At 44.7% G+C, this 12,698-nt stretch overlaps 1 protein-coding gene across 1 annotated transcript in view; it reads left to right on the top strand.

Moving 5' to 3' along the window:
• MKLN1 (muskelin 1) overlaps nt 1–12,698 on the top strand; it is an 82,425-nt gene that overhangs the window by 11,125 nt on the left and 58,602 nt on the right. The window contains exons 2-4 of the mRNA XM_058681404.1: nt 3,014–3,083; nt 9,073–9,215; nt 10,414–10,502. Coding sequence (XP_058537387.1) covers nt 3,014–3,083; nt 9,073–9,215; nt 10,414–10,502 — 302 coding nt within the window. The remainder of the gene's footprint in view (nt 1–3,013; nt 3,084–9,072; nt 9,216–10,413; nt 10,503–12,698) is intronic.

The following is a 12,698-nucleotide window of genomic DNA, read 5'->3' as shown; positions in this document are numbered from 1 at the left end:
AGCCGGATATACAGAGAGGAGGAGAGACAGAGAGGAAGATCTTCCATCCGATGTTTCACTCCCCAAGTGAGCCGCAACGGGCCGGTGCGCGCCAATGCGATGCCTGGAACCAGGAACCTCTTCCAAGTCTCCCACGCGGGTGCAGTGTCCCAAGGCTTTGGGCCGTCCTCCACTGCTTTCCCAGGCCACAAGCAGGGAGCTGGATGGGAAGTGGAGCTGCCGGGATTAGAACCGGCGCCCATATGGGACCCCGGGGCGTTCAAGGCGAGGACTTTAGCCACTAGGCCACGCCGCCGGGCCCATACCTGTTTTTGGTTCCCTTTTAGTTTTCATGCAGAATTGGAGGGAATGGAGAATGTATTTTAAGGTGAAAATTAACTGATTATTAAAAATACAAAGTCCATTGGCCTTCCCAGTTTTTCTTGACTGGCTTTCCGGTATCATCTGCATCTTTCACTTTAGGTTCTAAATTATGTCTTTCCTAACTTTTTTCCTGTGTGTTTCCTGGCTGATAGTGTGCAGGAAGGCGGTGGGGCACCTGTAAGGGTGTTCTGGTTGCCAGAGCAGAGACCTCTGGCCGCTGGAACCAAACAGTTGTCCAGTTTTGTTCTTTTACTTTCTGGAGTTTATGGTTTTTAAATATCTCTTGTATTTATATGTCTGCTATATTCTTGCTTTAAAACTGGCTTGTTTTTCTTAATTATCACACTTTGCTGTTTCTGTTTCATTAGTTCTGTTCATACTTTCCTTTTCTTGTAATGTTACTATTAGCCCATCCTCCTAGGAGGTAGTATAGCTTGGCAGTGAATTGTTTCTAAGGGGGAGTCGTAACTGTTTCTAAGTGGCTGTGGATGAGGTGTTGCATCTGAGGGCAGGGCGCGTGTCTGGTGTAGCTGTTAAGATGTGGGTAAGGTGCATGCTGAGGCGCTCACATCTTGGGCCAGCGTGGTGGTTCAGGGCTAAAATCTTCAACTGCAAGCACCAGGATCCCATATGGGCACTGGTTCATATCCTGGCTGCTCCACTTCCCGTCCAGCTCCTGGCTATGGCCTGGGAAAATAGTGAAGGACACCCCAAGCCTTGGGGCTCTGCACCCACGTGGGAGACCCAGAAGAAGCTCCTGGCTCTTGGTTTTGGATCGGCTCAGTTCAGGCCGTTGTGGCCACTTGGGAAGTGAACCGGCAGATGGAGGATCTTTCTGTCTCCCCTCTATAATTCTGACTTTTAATAAAAATAAATCACATTCTTAAAAAAAAAAAAAACAGTGCTTCCATAATGCTAAGTGCGTTAGTATTGATGAGGGCCTGATGTTAGTAGTCACTTCTCATCTGACTTGTAGGTAGTGGAAATGCATCGAGGGAAGATGATGGTGATGGTTACACCTCACTTTGGGCTCGTGTTTGTGCTTACCTTTGTAATCTGATGTAAATAAGTTTATTAGGATAGTCATGATTCTTTTGTTATAGAAACTCCCCCAGAAATTAAAAAAAATACACATTTTTAATGTAGTTTTTGAGAAGCTGAGGACTATGGGACCGCACACCCATGTGATGGGTAGGAGTGGGGAATGCTTCTATTTACTGGGGCTTGCAGTGGCCAGGCCTAGTCATGGCTGGGGTGGGGCGTGGTTGAAGGTGGGGCCTAGGCGTGGTTGGAGGTGGGGCCTAGGCGTGGTTGGAGGTGGGGCCTAGGTGTGGCTGGGGCCTTGGTGTGGTGTGGTTGGAGGTGGGGCCTAGGTGTGGCTGGGGGCGGGGCGGGGCTGGAGGTGGGCTGCCTCCTATCTTCCACGTGAGCATCAGGAGCCCTAGTTACCTGAGCCTCACCATCGCCTGGCTAGAACTGGTGTCAGGATGAAGTCGGGATTTGAACCCAGGCACTGCCATGAGCATCTTGACCGGCACGCTGCACAGCCACTCCTTAAAGAGTGTGTGGGTCAGAAAACAAAAAGAAAAAACAACAAAAGAAAAAAAAAGAGTGTGTGGGTCCTGTTAATCTCTCTCACATTTCAGCCACGTGTTGGGTGGGCATCTGAGAGGCGGGTCTGAATTCACAGGAGCAGATCCTGTTGTAAACGCTTGACCCTGCACTTGGCATTCAGTGGTCCAGCTGCTTGTTTTTCAGATCCGGGTGTCTCCATTTATTTTCATTATACAAGGTTGTTCCTTCCAACCCCCTTGAACTGGTGGAGGCTCATTTTTTTATTATTATTAATTTTCCAGATGCCGAGAGACATTAATCTCCTCCTGTTTTTATCAATCAGTTTCTTTTTAAGTTTTAATTAATATTTTATCTTCTGTATTTTGCAAAAATTATTGAGTTTTTGTTGACTTTTCTGTCTCAATTTGTAAGATGTTAAATTTTTCTTTAGTTTTATTAGCCTTTCAGTAGTAACCTTAAATCATTTTTCTTTTTATCAACTCTATAAGCATTGTTCCTTTCTAAGAACTGGGAAAGATGAAAAATCTGTGTCATGTGATCTTCCCCAAATTTGTTCCTATTTATTTTTTATGTGTATGGTCCCAATTTATTATAGTAGAACTATAATAACTATAGTAGAAAAAAGGCTGTCTTGGGGCCAGCTGCCACGATGGTTCAGTTGGCTAATTCTCCACCTACAAGTGCCAGCATACTATGTGAGCACTAGTTCATGTCCTGGCCACTCCTCTCCCCATCCAGCTGTCTGCTTTATGGCCTGGGAAAGCAGCGGAGGAAGCTTCTGGCTCCCGGCTTCTCGTGCCAGGTCAGCTCAGCTGTAGTTACTGCGGCCGTTTGGGAGTGAGACAGTGGAAGACCTTCTCTCTCTCCTCTCTAACTCTGCCTTTCAGTAAAAGTAAATCTCAAAAAAAATCACCTTGTGAAAACTTGTTTTTCCAGTTGTTTCAAATGGCACCTTTATCTTTCTGTGCTGCTTATTCTGTTTTATATTCTGTTCTTAATTTTTTATCTGCTAGATTATGTTTGCCTAGTTATCCCTTATTTTTTAAATTAATTGCTATGTTTTTCTTTGTTTCAGGAATATTCTAGTGGATAAACCGAATGACCAGTCTTCAAGATGGTCTTCAGAGAGTAACTACCCTCCCCAGGTAAGGTTGCATGCAGTCCCAGATGTTGTGCAGAGGTAGAGACGGAGAGAGAGCCTCCCTAAGTGGCCACAAAGCTCAGGCCCAGGCCAAAGCCAGGAGCTTCACCTGGGTCTCCCACGCGGGTCACAGGGCCCCAGGGACGAGCGCCATTGTCCACTGCTTTCCCAGGGGCATTAGCAGGGAGCCGCTGGGCGGGCATGGGTTGCTGGCAGTGTAGATGGCCGCTTAACCCGCTGGGACGGAATGCCAGCCCCTCTTTCTTGTCTGAGTTTTGGGAGGGTTTTGATTTGCAAGGCAGTTTCGGTAAGGGGTTTGACGCGATGTAGACTGTCTCCTGGATATTGGAGATGTTTTATTTTCTAGATTACTAATGATAGAAAAGTAGGTTTCTTGAGAGCTTCTCGGGAAGATGCTGATCAAGCAGTACTAACGTGGTTGCTGTGTTTTCATGTGAGCAAAGCTTGTAAGCTCCGTTGATTATACTCAGCTCATTGTGTAACTGTACAAGGAAATATTATTCAACTGAACTTTGATTCAGTGACTCATTGGTTGCCCTTTGGGAAGAATAAACTTAATGTAATTTGTTATTTTATTTAACTAATATACTCAGATGACATAAAGACCATGAAATAAATTCCTTTTTGTAAAAAAAAAAAAAAATTATTTATTTATTGGAATAGTAGATTTAGGATGAGAAGGAGAGACTGAAAAGATTTTCAGTCTGCTGGTTCACTCCCCAAATGGCAGCAATGGCTGGAGCTGAGCCTGTGCAAAGCCAGGAGCCAGGAGCTTCTTGCGGGTCTCCCACGCGGTTACAGGGTCCCGAGGCTTTGGACTGTCCTCCACTGCCTTCCCAGGCCACAGGCAGGGAGCTGGATGGGATGCATGGAGAGAATTAGTTTGTGGAGCCACTGCACCGGCCCATGAAATAAATTCTTTTCCCTCACAAAAATAGTGTCCAAAGTTGTCGGAGTTTAAAAGCAACCTTTCTTTTAGTCGTAAGTGCTCAGCATTAATGCTTTTTGTGTAGTATTCACACTTACTGTGCCTTTACCCTCATTGATTCATGTGGTGGGTGCAGCAGATAGGTGAACGCATTTTTTTATACCATGAAATTTGTGAAAACTTATATACCTGTTGGACCACTTGCCATGTATGTTTTTGTTCCAGAATTTGCTATATACATTTCCTTTGCATATGTAGTATAAATAATAACAGAACAGAACAGCTGTCATCAGCCCTTTTAGAAATGGTGAATATAGCTTTGGGGGCTTTTTGTGAACTCCTTTTTGTATCTGTCTTGCACCCCTCCCCAGTAACTATTTTAAGTTTTGTTAAGTGTTTTTTCATAGTTTTATATATGTAAATTATGAATATATGAATACAATTTTTGAGTTTGACCTCATGGATATTAATTAACTCATTTGTAGATCTTCTGTGACTTTTTATTGCTTGACATTATGATGACTTAAAAATTATGGAATGACAGAAATAGGGAGAGAACGGCAGTGTACATCCTCTGGTTTACTGCGCATGTGCCTGCAAAACTGCAGGCCGGGCTAAAGCCAGAATTAGAAACTCCAGTGTGGGTGGCAGAACTGCTCCTGGCTGGGCCCTCGCCCGCTGGCACTTGGCACGGGCACTGGCAGGAAGCTGGAGTCGGGGTGGAGCCAGGACAGGAACCTGGGCTCTGTGTGTGGGAGTCAGTCTTCCCAAGTACTGACTTTGCGGCTCAGCCAAACACCCACCTTAGTAGGTGTTGTTCTTTTTAAAGATTTATTTATTTATTTAGAAAGGCAGATTAACAGAGAAGGAGAGACAGAGATCTGTTGGTTCACTCCCCAAATGGCTGCAATGGCTGGAGCTAAGCCAATCTGAAGCCAAGATCCAGTAGCCTCTTCCAGGTCTCCCGCATCGTGCAGGGTCCCAAGTGCATGGTCCATCCTTTACTGCTTTCGCAGGCCACAAACGAACCTGGATGGGAAGCGGAGCAGCAAGGACATGAACCTGGGCCCAAATGGGATGCAAGTGCCTGCAGGCAGAGGGTTAGGCGGTTAGGCCGTTGAGGCGGTCTGTTGGTCGTTTTTACCGCAGTAATGCATGCCAGTGTGTGAACATGCCAGACGTGCTCAGGCAGTAGCCGTGACTGCTGCCTGTCGCAGTGCGCATTAGCAGGAAGCTGCAAGCAGGAGGGAGCGGACCAGAAATACAGGCGTCTTCACCAGCGCCCAAGGTGCCAGGCCAGATGCTCGGCCCTGGGCTGTACTTTGCATGCAGACGAAATCTGTGTGTGTGTGTGAGAGAGAGAGAGAGAGAGAGAGAGGGAAAGAGGGGGGAGAGGGAGAGGGGGAGAGAGAAAGAGGGGAGAGAGAGGGGGAGAAAGAGGGGGAGAGAGGGAGGAACAGAGAAAGAGGAGAGAGGGAGGGAGGAAGGGGGGAGAGAGAGGGAGAGAGAGATGGGTTTTTTTGCTTATGTATTCATTTAAAATTTAGTTAGCTTCCTTTTGTTTAATGTGATGTTAAGTTGTCAGGACATAAATACTTGTTTACTTCTTTGGACCCAACTGCTTAGTAAATGGAGCTATTGATTTTTTTTTTTTTTTAGTCTTGTATGCTATATTAAGTTACCCATTGCTGTGCAACAAATTACCCACAAAATTTGGCAGTTAAGAAACAATTAAGCCTTTATTATTCACACTGTTTCTGATGGTGAGGAATCAAACAGTGGTGTAGCTCTGAGGGGCTCCGGCTGGGTGTCTGCTCTGAGGGGCTGCTCTGAGGGGCTCCGGCTGGGTGTCTGCTCTGAGGGGCTCCGGCTGGGTGCTCTGAGGGGGCTCTGCCTGAGTGTCTGCTCTGAGGGGGCTCTGGGTGGGTAATTTGAAGGTTGGTGGCTTGGTAGGATACATTCCGTCCATTTGGTAGGAGACGTGGCAGGAGGCCGGAGTCGCTCACCAGCTGGCCTGTCTAGGTGGGTGGGTGTCCTCAGGACTTGAGCTGCCTTCCTCCCGTGGCTAAGCAGCAAGAGCTGCCATAGCCTCTGACCTAGCCTGAGGCTTGTTCAAGTTTTCTCAGCCTTCTCTGTCTTCCGTGGCTCCGTCTTCAGATCCATCTCTGTCATCCATTGCAAAGTTCGTCTAGGGATTAAATGATTAATGATGTTGATCAGTTTTTCTTGTTTGCTTTCCTACGTGTTCTTTGATGAAGGTCTGTTCAAAGGATTTGTCTATTTTTAAACTTGTTTATTTTCTTATTGTTGAATCGTAGAGGTTCTTCATGTTTTATGGACGTCTCTTATCAGGTAGGATTTGCGGATACTTTTTGTTTCTTTCTCCTTCCCTCTCTTCTTCCCTCCTTCCTTCCTGCCTTCCTATTTCTTTGAAGGATAGCTTCGTTTCTGCCTTGTCTGTCTTTGCAAGGCTGGGCAGGTCCAAGCCTGGAGCCTGCAGCTCCGTCTGGGTCTCCCATGTCTTAGCAGGGACCCAGGCGCTTGGCGTCATCAGCTGCCACAAACATCTCAGCAATGAGCTTGAGCAGAACTGGAGCCTCTGAGACTCAAACTGACGTGTCCCAGGAGATGCTCTGATGGTGCCTCTTGCCACAGGTAGTGCCTTAGCCTGAGGAGCCACTGCACCAGCCCTGCACATGTGTCTTAACATCCCTGCCCTCTCTGTCCCACCTGTACCACCCTGCTCCCCTCCCCACTGCCACAACCTTCTTTCTGTCCCCAAATTAGAAGCATTCGTCAGGTGTGATGCTAACCGTGTGTCAGTTGGAGACTGTCCTCTTATGGTTCCTCTTGTGAAATGCATACCAGTTTTCTTTATAGTATTCTGTGTCTTAAACCTCTAACACGTCCCCCACATCCCCAGAATATAATTTAGACTTCTTTTTAGAGATGCACTTCATTCCCTTACCTCCTGAAACTTGACAGACCTTGTAACACACTTTGAGAAAATGTCAGGGAAACAAACTGCAGTCTATAAACAAGACCTCTTGACACTCGGGGCAGCTGTGACGTGGGGAGCGCATCTTGCTCCTCGAAGCTGCAAGTCAAAGCGGGTCAGTCCCAGCTGAGCCTGCTCCTGCAGCACTGCCCATGGCCAGGCCTAGGGGATGCCCGTGCAGCAGCTGCTGTCCTAGTCTAAGTACATGCACTCAGGTACATGAGGTCACAGTATAGCCACAGTGCACGATGAATACATCAACATGAGCAATTCATGTCCTTTGCCTATTTTTTAAGACTTATTTATTTTTATTGAAAAGGCAAATCAGATTTACAAAGAGAAAGAAAGATCTTCCATCCGCTGGTTCACTTCCCAGAAGGCTGCAACGCCCAGAGTCGAGTGAATCTGAAGCCAGGAGCCTCCTCCATGTCTCCTATGTGGCTGTGCCTGGTCCCAAGGGCTGTCCTCATCCTGTACTGCTTTCTCAGGCCACGGGCAGGGAGCCGAAGGGAAGTGGAGTAGCCGGGACACCCATATGGGATCCTGGCACTTGCAGGTGGACAATTGGCCACTGAGCTATTGAGCTAGGCCTTCTTTACCTGTTTTTATATTGAATCAATCATCTTTCTGTTGTAAGAGCTTCTTATTTATTTATTTTCAAATTATTTTTATTGGAAAGGCAGATATACAGAGAGGAGGAGAGACAGGAAGATCTTCTGTCCGATGATTCACTCCCCCAAGCTGCCACAACAGCTGGAGCTGCGCTGATCCAAAGCCAGGAGCCCAGAGCCTCTTCTGGGTCTCCCACGGAGGTGCAGGGTCCCAAGGCTTTGGGCCGTCCTCGACTGCTTTCCCAGGCTACAGGCAGGGAGCTGGATGGGAAGCGGGGTTGCTGGGATTAGAACTGGCGTTCATATGGGATCCTGGTGTGTTCAAGGCAAGGACCTTAACCTCTATGCTAGGCTATCGTGCAGGGCCCTGTAAGAGCTATTTAAATATGCAGTGCTGTCAAAAGTATGATTTACTAGCTTTTTTTGGTAATTTCGATCTTGATAATATCCTTTTATACCATAGTTTGAATTTTGCTAAAATCCTCTATATCTTGTGCTTGTACTGTGGCTCTACTGTAATCTACTGTGACATACTGTTACGATCCATTGCCAGATCTCAAAGCATGAAGATTTACTTACATGTTTGAGTTACGCATTGTTAGTGCTTGTGTTGTGGATGCTGGTCTCAGTGAGTTGATGGTTTAATTTTAATTCATTTAGAGTTAGTTCTCATGTATGTCACGGGTATGACCACCTGCAGTAGCATGATCCTCATGAAATAGGAAGTCTGTCCGCCAGGTGTCCACATTGGTCTGAGGAGCTTGGACCCCATGTATTCTCTCCTTAGTAACTGCCTGCTTATGTTTCCTGGTTGAAGTGGTTCTGTTTGTCCCAGTGTGTCGTGGCTCCGTTAGCCATTTGCAGCAGATCGGGCTTGTTTCACTTGCACACTGGCAGGGACGGTGAGTGCGTCTTGGAGTTCGAAGGTCTTACATTCGATCACGGGGTTAGAGGGTCGATGTAGCTGTTGGAGTGTATCAGTGGGAATATGTGCTTGATTTTGCAATTTGGTTTATTTGGCAGTTAACTTTATTTCACTTAATAATGTCACCTAATGAATACCGACTTGGTTCTGTCCTGGCCACCTTGCTTCCAGCCCACGTCCTTGGGTCTCTGCCCCTGTGTGGCAGGGGTGGACTCGGGCCTGAGCTGGCTTTGACCTGGCCCGGCCCAAGTTGTGAGCGCTTGGGGGAGTGAAACACCAGATCAGACATCTTTCTCTGACTGTCTAATGTTTCTCTGCCTTTCCAAGAAAATGAAAAGAATTCTTTACGTGGTAATGGTAAAGTAACCCCTTTACATGATTCTTGTGTTTTATTCTTTAGTTTTTAAAAACTCATCTTACAGAGGTGAGGCGGCAGTGTAAACCTTACACTCTGCTGTTAACTGTCAAATGCTTGAAACTTGAGGAATGTATGGCTTGATTCTTTCTTAGTACTTGATTCTGAAGCTGGAGAGGCCTGCTGTAGTCCAGAACATCACATTCGGGAAATACGAGAAAACTCACGTGTGCAACTTGAAGAAGTTCAAGGTCTTTGGTGGAATGAATGAAGAGAACATGACGGAGCTGCTGTCCAGGTGAGTCAAGGTCAGGCTGCACGCGGATTTGAGCTTCTTGGCAGCTAAACCGGAGGCGGAAAAGAATATTTCTTCTATTTAGTGCTGTCGTTTAGCTTTTTGTTTTGTTTTTGTTTTTAAACTGCTGGATACTCCTTATTATTATCAAGCAAGAATGAGTAAAAATTTTAAACACTTTTCATTTTCAGTTGTATTTTAGGATTTTTAATGACTTCATCTTTTATTAAAATCTTTGCTATAAAAATATGGGTTATATCCACAGCATTAAGATTCTTTACTCTGGGCCCGACACGATAGTCTAGTGGCTAAATCCTCGCCTTGTATGCGCCACAATCCTATATGGGTGCTAGTTTGTGTCCACTTCCCATCCAGCTCCCTGCTTGTGACCTGGGAAAGCAGTCGAGGACGGCCCAAAGCCTGGGGACCCTGCCCCTACTTGGGAGACCGGGAAGAAGCCACTGGCTCCTGACTTCAGATTGACTCAGCTCTAGCTTTTGCAACCGTTTGGGAGTGAATCAGCGGATGGAAGATCTTTCTCTCTGTATCTCCTTCTCTGCATTAATTTTTAGTCAGGAAATGTTTCAAGACAGTCAGTGTGATTTTCCCATAAATATGAACAATTTTGGAAAGCTCATGAAGATTCAGGATTAAAAGATAGGTTTATTTTGGCACAAAATGAAAAATAAAATTCATGTGTGATATTTTCGCAGTATACATTTCCAGGACCTTTTTGAAGGCCCTTTGTAAACATGGATTAAAATTCCTTTTTTTCCCCCAAAATAAACTCTAATGCCATTTTCCATTAACTTTTGATGTACCACTCACATTATTTATGTTAATTCTAATTATTTAAGAGGAATAGTGATACGAATTCATTTAGGCTAAAGCAAATTAAGGTAAAGTGATTTTGTCTTTGAAATTTTGTTTAAAGGGAACATTTAGAATTAATTGATTTAATTCTTAGACAGATTAATGCTGGATGGTTTTCATTAGCTGTCAGTAATTAGAATATAGTTAGGGTTAGTCGGAATGTAAACGTTTCCACCTTACTGTGCCGTTCGGCTCCCTGTCTGTTGCTTCGGTCATTTATTCTGAGCATTGTTTTGAACCGAAAATTTGAATCTGACCTTCACTCTGGTTTAGTGTGTCTCCTAATTACAATGAAGTCAGACTTAATACCCTTATTTTTTCTCTGCAGTGGCTTAAAGAATGATTACAACAAGGAGACCTTCACATTGAAGCATAAAATTGATGAGCAAATGTTCCCCTGTCGGTTCATAAAAATAGGTAAGGTTTGACATTCTGGAAGGGGAAACTTTTTTATATTACCAATAAACTGTAGCCCCTGGACAATTTGTAAGGCTTTTCTTTGTATCAAATAAGCATTTGTGGGAACACTGTTGTTGTGATGTGTCGGTATTGCTTCTTGTGCTGGTAAGCAGCACTGATTGTAAGACGCCAGCCCTCCACACTGAGCAGCGTTACTGTTGGATCATTTACTGAAAACGTTGGCAGTTTTGAAATTATAACATCTTAAAACACAAACAAAATACTGATGGATTTCTTAAACTGGCATATTGTGGGTTTTTTGGTTCTGATCTTTTTATTTACTTTGTTTAAATTGACATACTGAACATATCTATTAAGTTAATTTCATGACTCAGTAATAAGTTGGAAACTTATTTGAAAATAACTGCCTTAGTGAACAAATAAGATTAAAAGCCAGAACCTCCCATTTTGATTCAGTAGAATCATGATTAGTCTCCATTCTGTCAAAAGGCCTTCCGTTTCATTTGTGGTAATTCTGTTGTGCAGACGGAAGATCTGAAGTCTTCACAAACATTACTTACAGAGGGAAAACCATCTTGAAATAGTTGAAAGATTAGTGTGTTACTTTCTTTTGTAACCATAATTTTTGTAAATAACCGTAAGAAATCTGTTTCCCTTTTCTTTGAAGAATTTATGAGCAGATATTTTAAAAATTTATTTTATTGGAAAGGCAAATTTACAGAGAGAAGGAGAAACAGAAAGATCTTCAATCCACTGGTTCACTCTGGTTCATTCAGAGTTGAGCCAATCTGAAGCCAGCGGCCAGGAGCCTCTTCTGGGTCTCCCATGTGAGTGCAGCATTCCATGGCTTTGGACCACCCTCTGTTGATTTCTGAGACCATTATCATTGAATTGGAATGGGAACTGGAGCAGCTAGAACATGAACTGGTACCCATATGGGATGCTAGTGTTTGCAGGCAAAGGATTAGCCTACTGTGCCACCACACTGGCCTCGATAAACAAATATATATATATTTATTTATTTGTTTGTTTGTTTGTTTATTTATGGAAAGACAAATTTATGGAGAGGAGGCAAGACAGAAAGATCTTGTGTCCACAGGTTCACTCCCCAAATGTCTGCATTGGCCAGAGTTAAGCTGATCTGAGGCCAGGAGCTTCTCCTAGGTCTCTCATGTAGGTGTAGGGTCCCAAGACTTTGGGTCATCGTCCTCTGCTTTCCCAGGCCATAAGCAGGGAACTGGATGGGAAGTGGAGCAGCTGGAACATTACCAGTGCCCGTATGGGATCTGGCACTTGGAGGTGGTGGATTAGCCAGTTGAGTCATGGTTTCGGGCGCGGGTAAGCAATTTACTTAGTAAATTTAACTCCTGTTTCTTTTGTAATAGTGAATAGTTCTTTTTATGAATATTTTGACCACCAGTTCTTGAAGTCTCTTATAGATTTAGTGATTCTACAATCTTTTATTTCAAATACAAACAATGAAATGTAGAAACCTTTCCAACTTTTTCTGTCAGCCTTTTATTTTCTTGAATTTTTTATTTGTCCTTTTAATTTTCCCTAGCTTTCTTAAGGTCTAATTGGTGATTGTAATAATCTCACATATTTGGTGTGTATTTTGTAGTTCTGTGATAGAGGCACACTTCAGGAAGCTCGTTGACTTATCCTCACACTCTGGTGGGGAGAACATCTCATTTGTACTTGGGTTTTCAAGTGTGCAGAGCGTTGTGACTGCTGCACTGACGGTGCTGCCCGGCAGGCTGCTGGAGCTGCCGGAGTGAGCTCACGGTCTGCCGGTCCCCGAGCAGCTCGGTGCAGAGCCCACGGACAGCTCTCCTGGACTGGAGGTGTGAGCTGGAACTTTCCAATGATAGCCATTGAAGGACTTATGACGTTTAGGAGTTTAGTATTTAGGAAGCTATGTGGTTTTTTTCTATTAAATGATACTATTACTGGTCTGTAGTGTATTTGCTTTTCAACCCTTTGAAAACATCTCTTGATCCTGATTGTTTAAATGTGAAACTGAAAGCCTGTGTGCAGCGTGAGGGTCTTTGGTTGATCACCTTTGGTTTAAGAAGTCACTTGTGGGGCCCAGCGGCGTGGCCTAGCGGCTAAAGTCCTCGCCTTGAAAGCCCTGGGATCCCATATGGGCGCCGGTTCTAATCCCGGCAGCTCCACTTCCCATCCAGCTCCCTG

This window comes from Ochotona princeps, chromosome 25, assembly GCF_030435755.1.
Source record: "Ochotona princeps isolate mOchPri1 chromosome 25, mOchPri1.hap1, whole genome shotgun sequence".
NCBI lineage: Eukaryota > Metazoa > Chordata > Mammalia > Lagomorpha > Ochotonidae > Ochotona > Ochotona princeps.
This window is presented reverse-complemented; position numbering and strand designations above follow the sequence as displayed.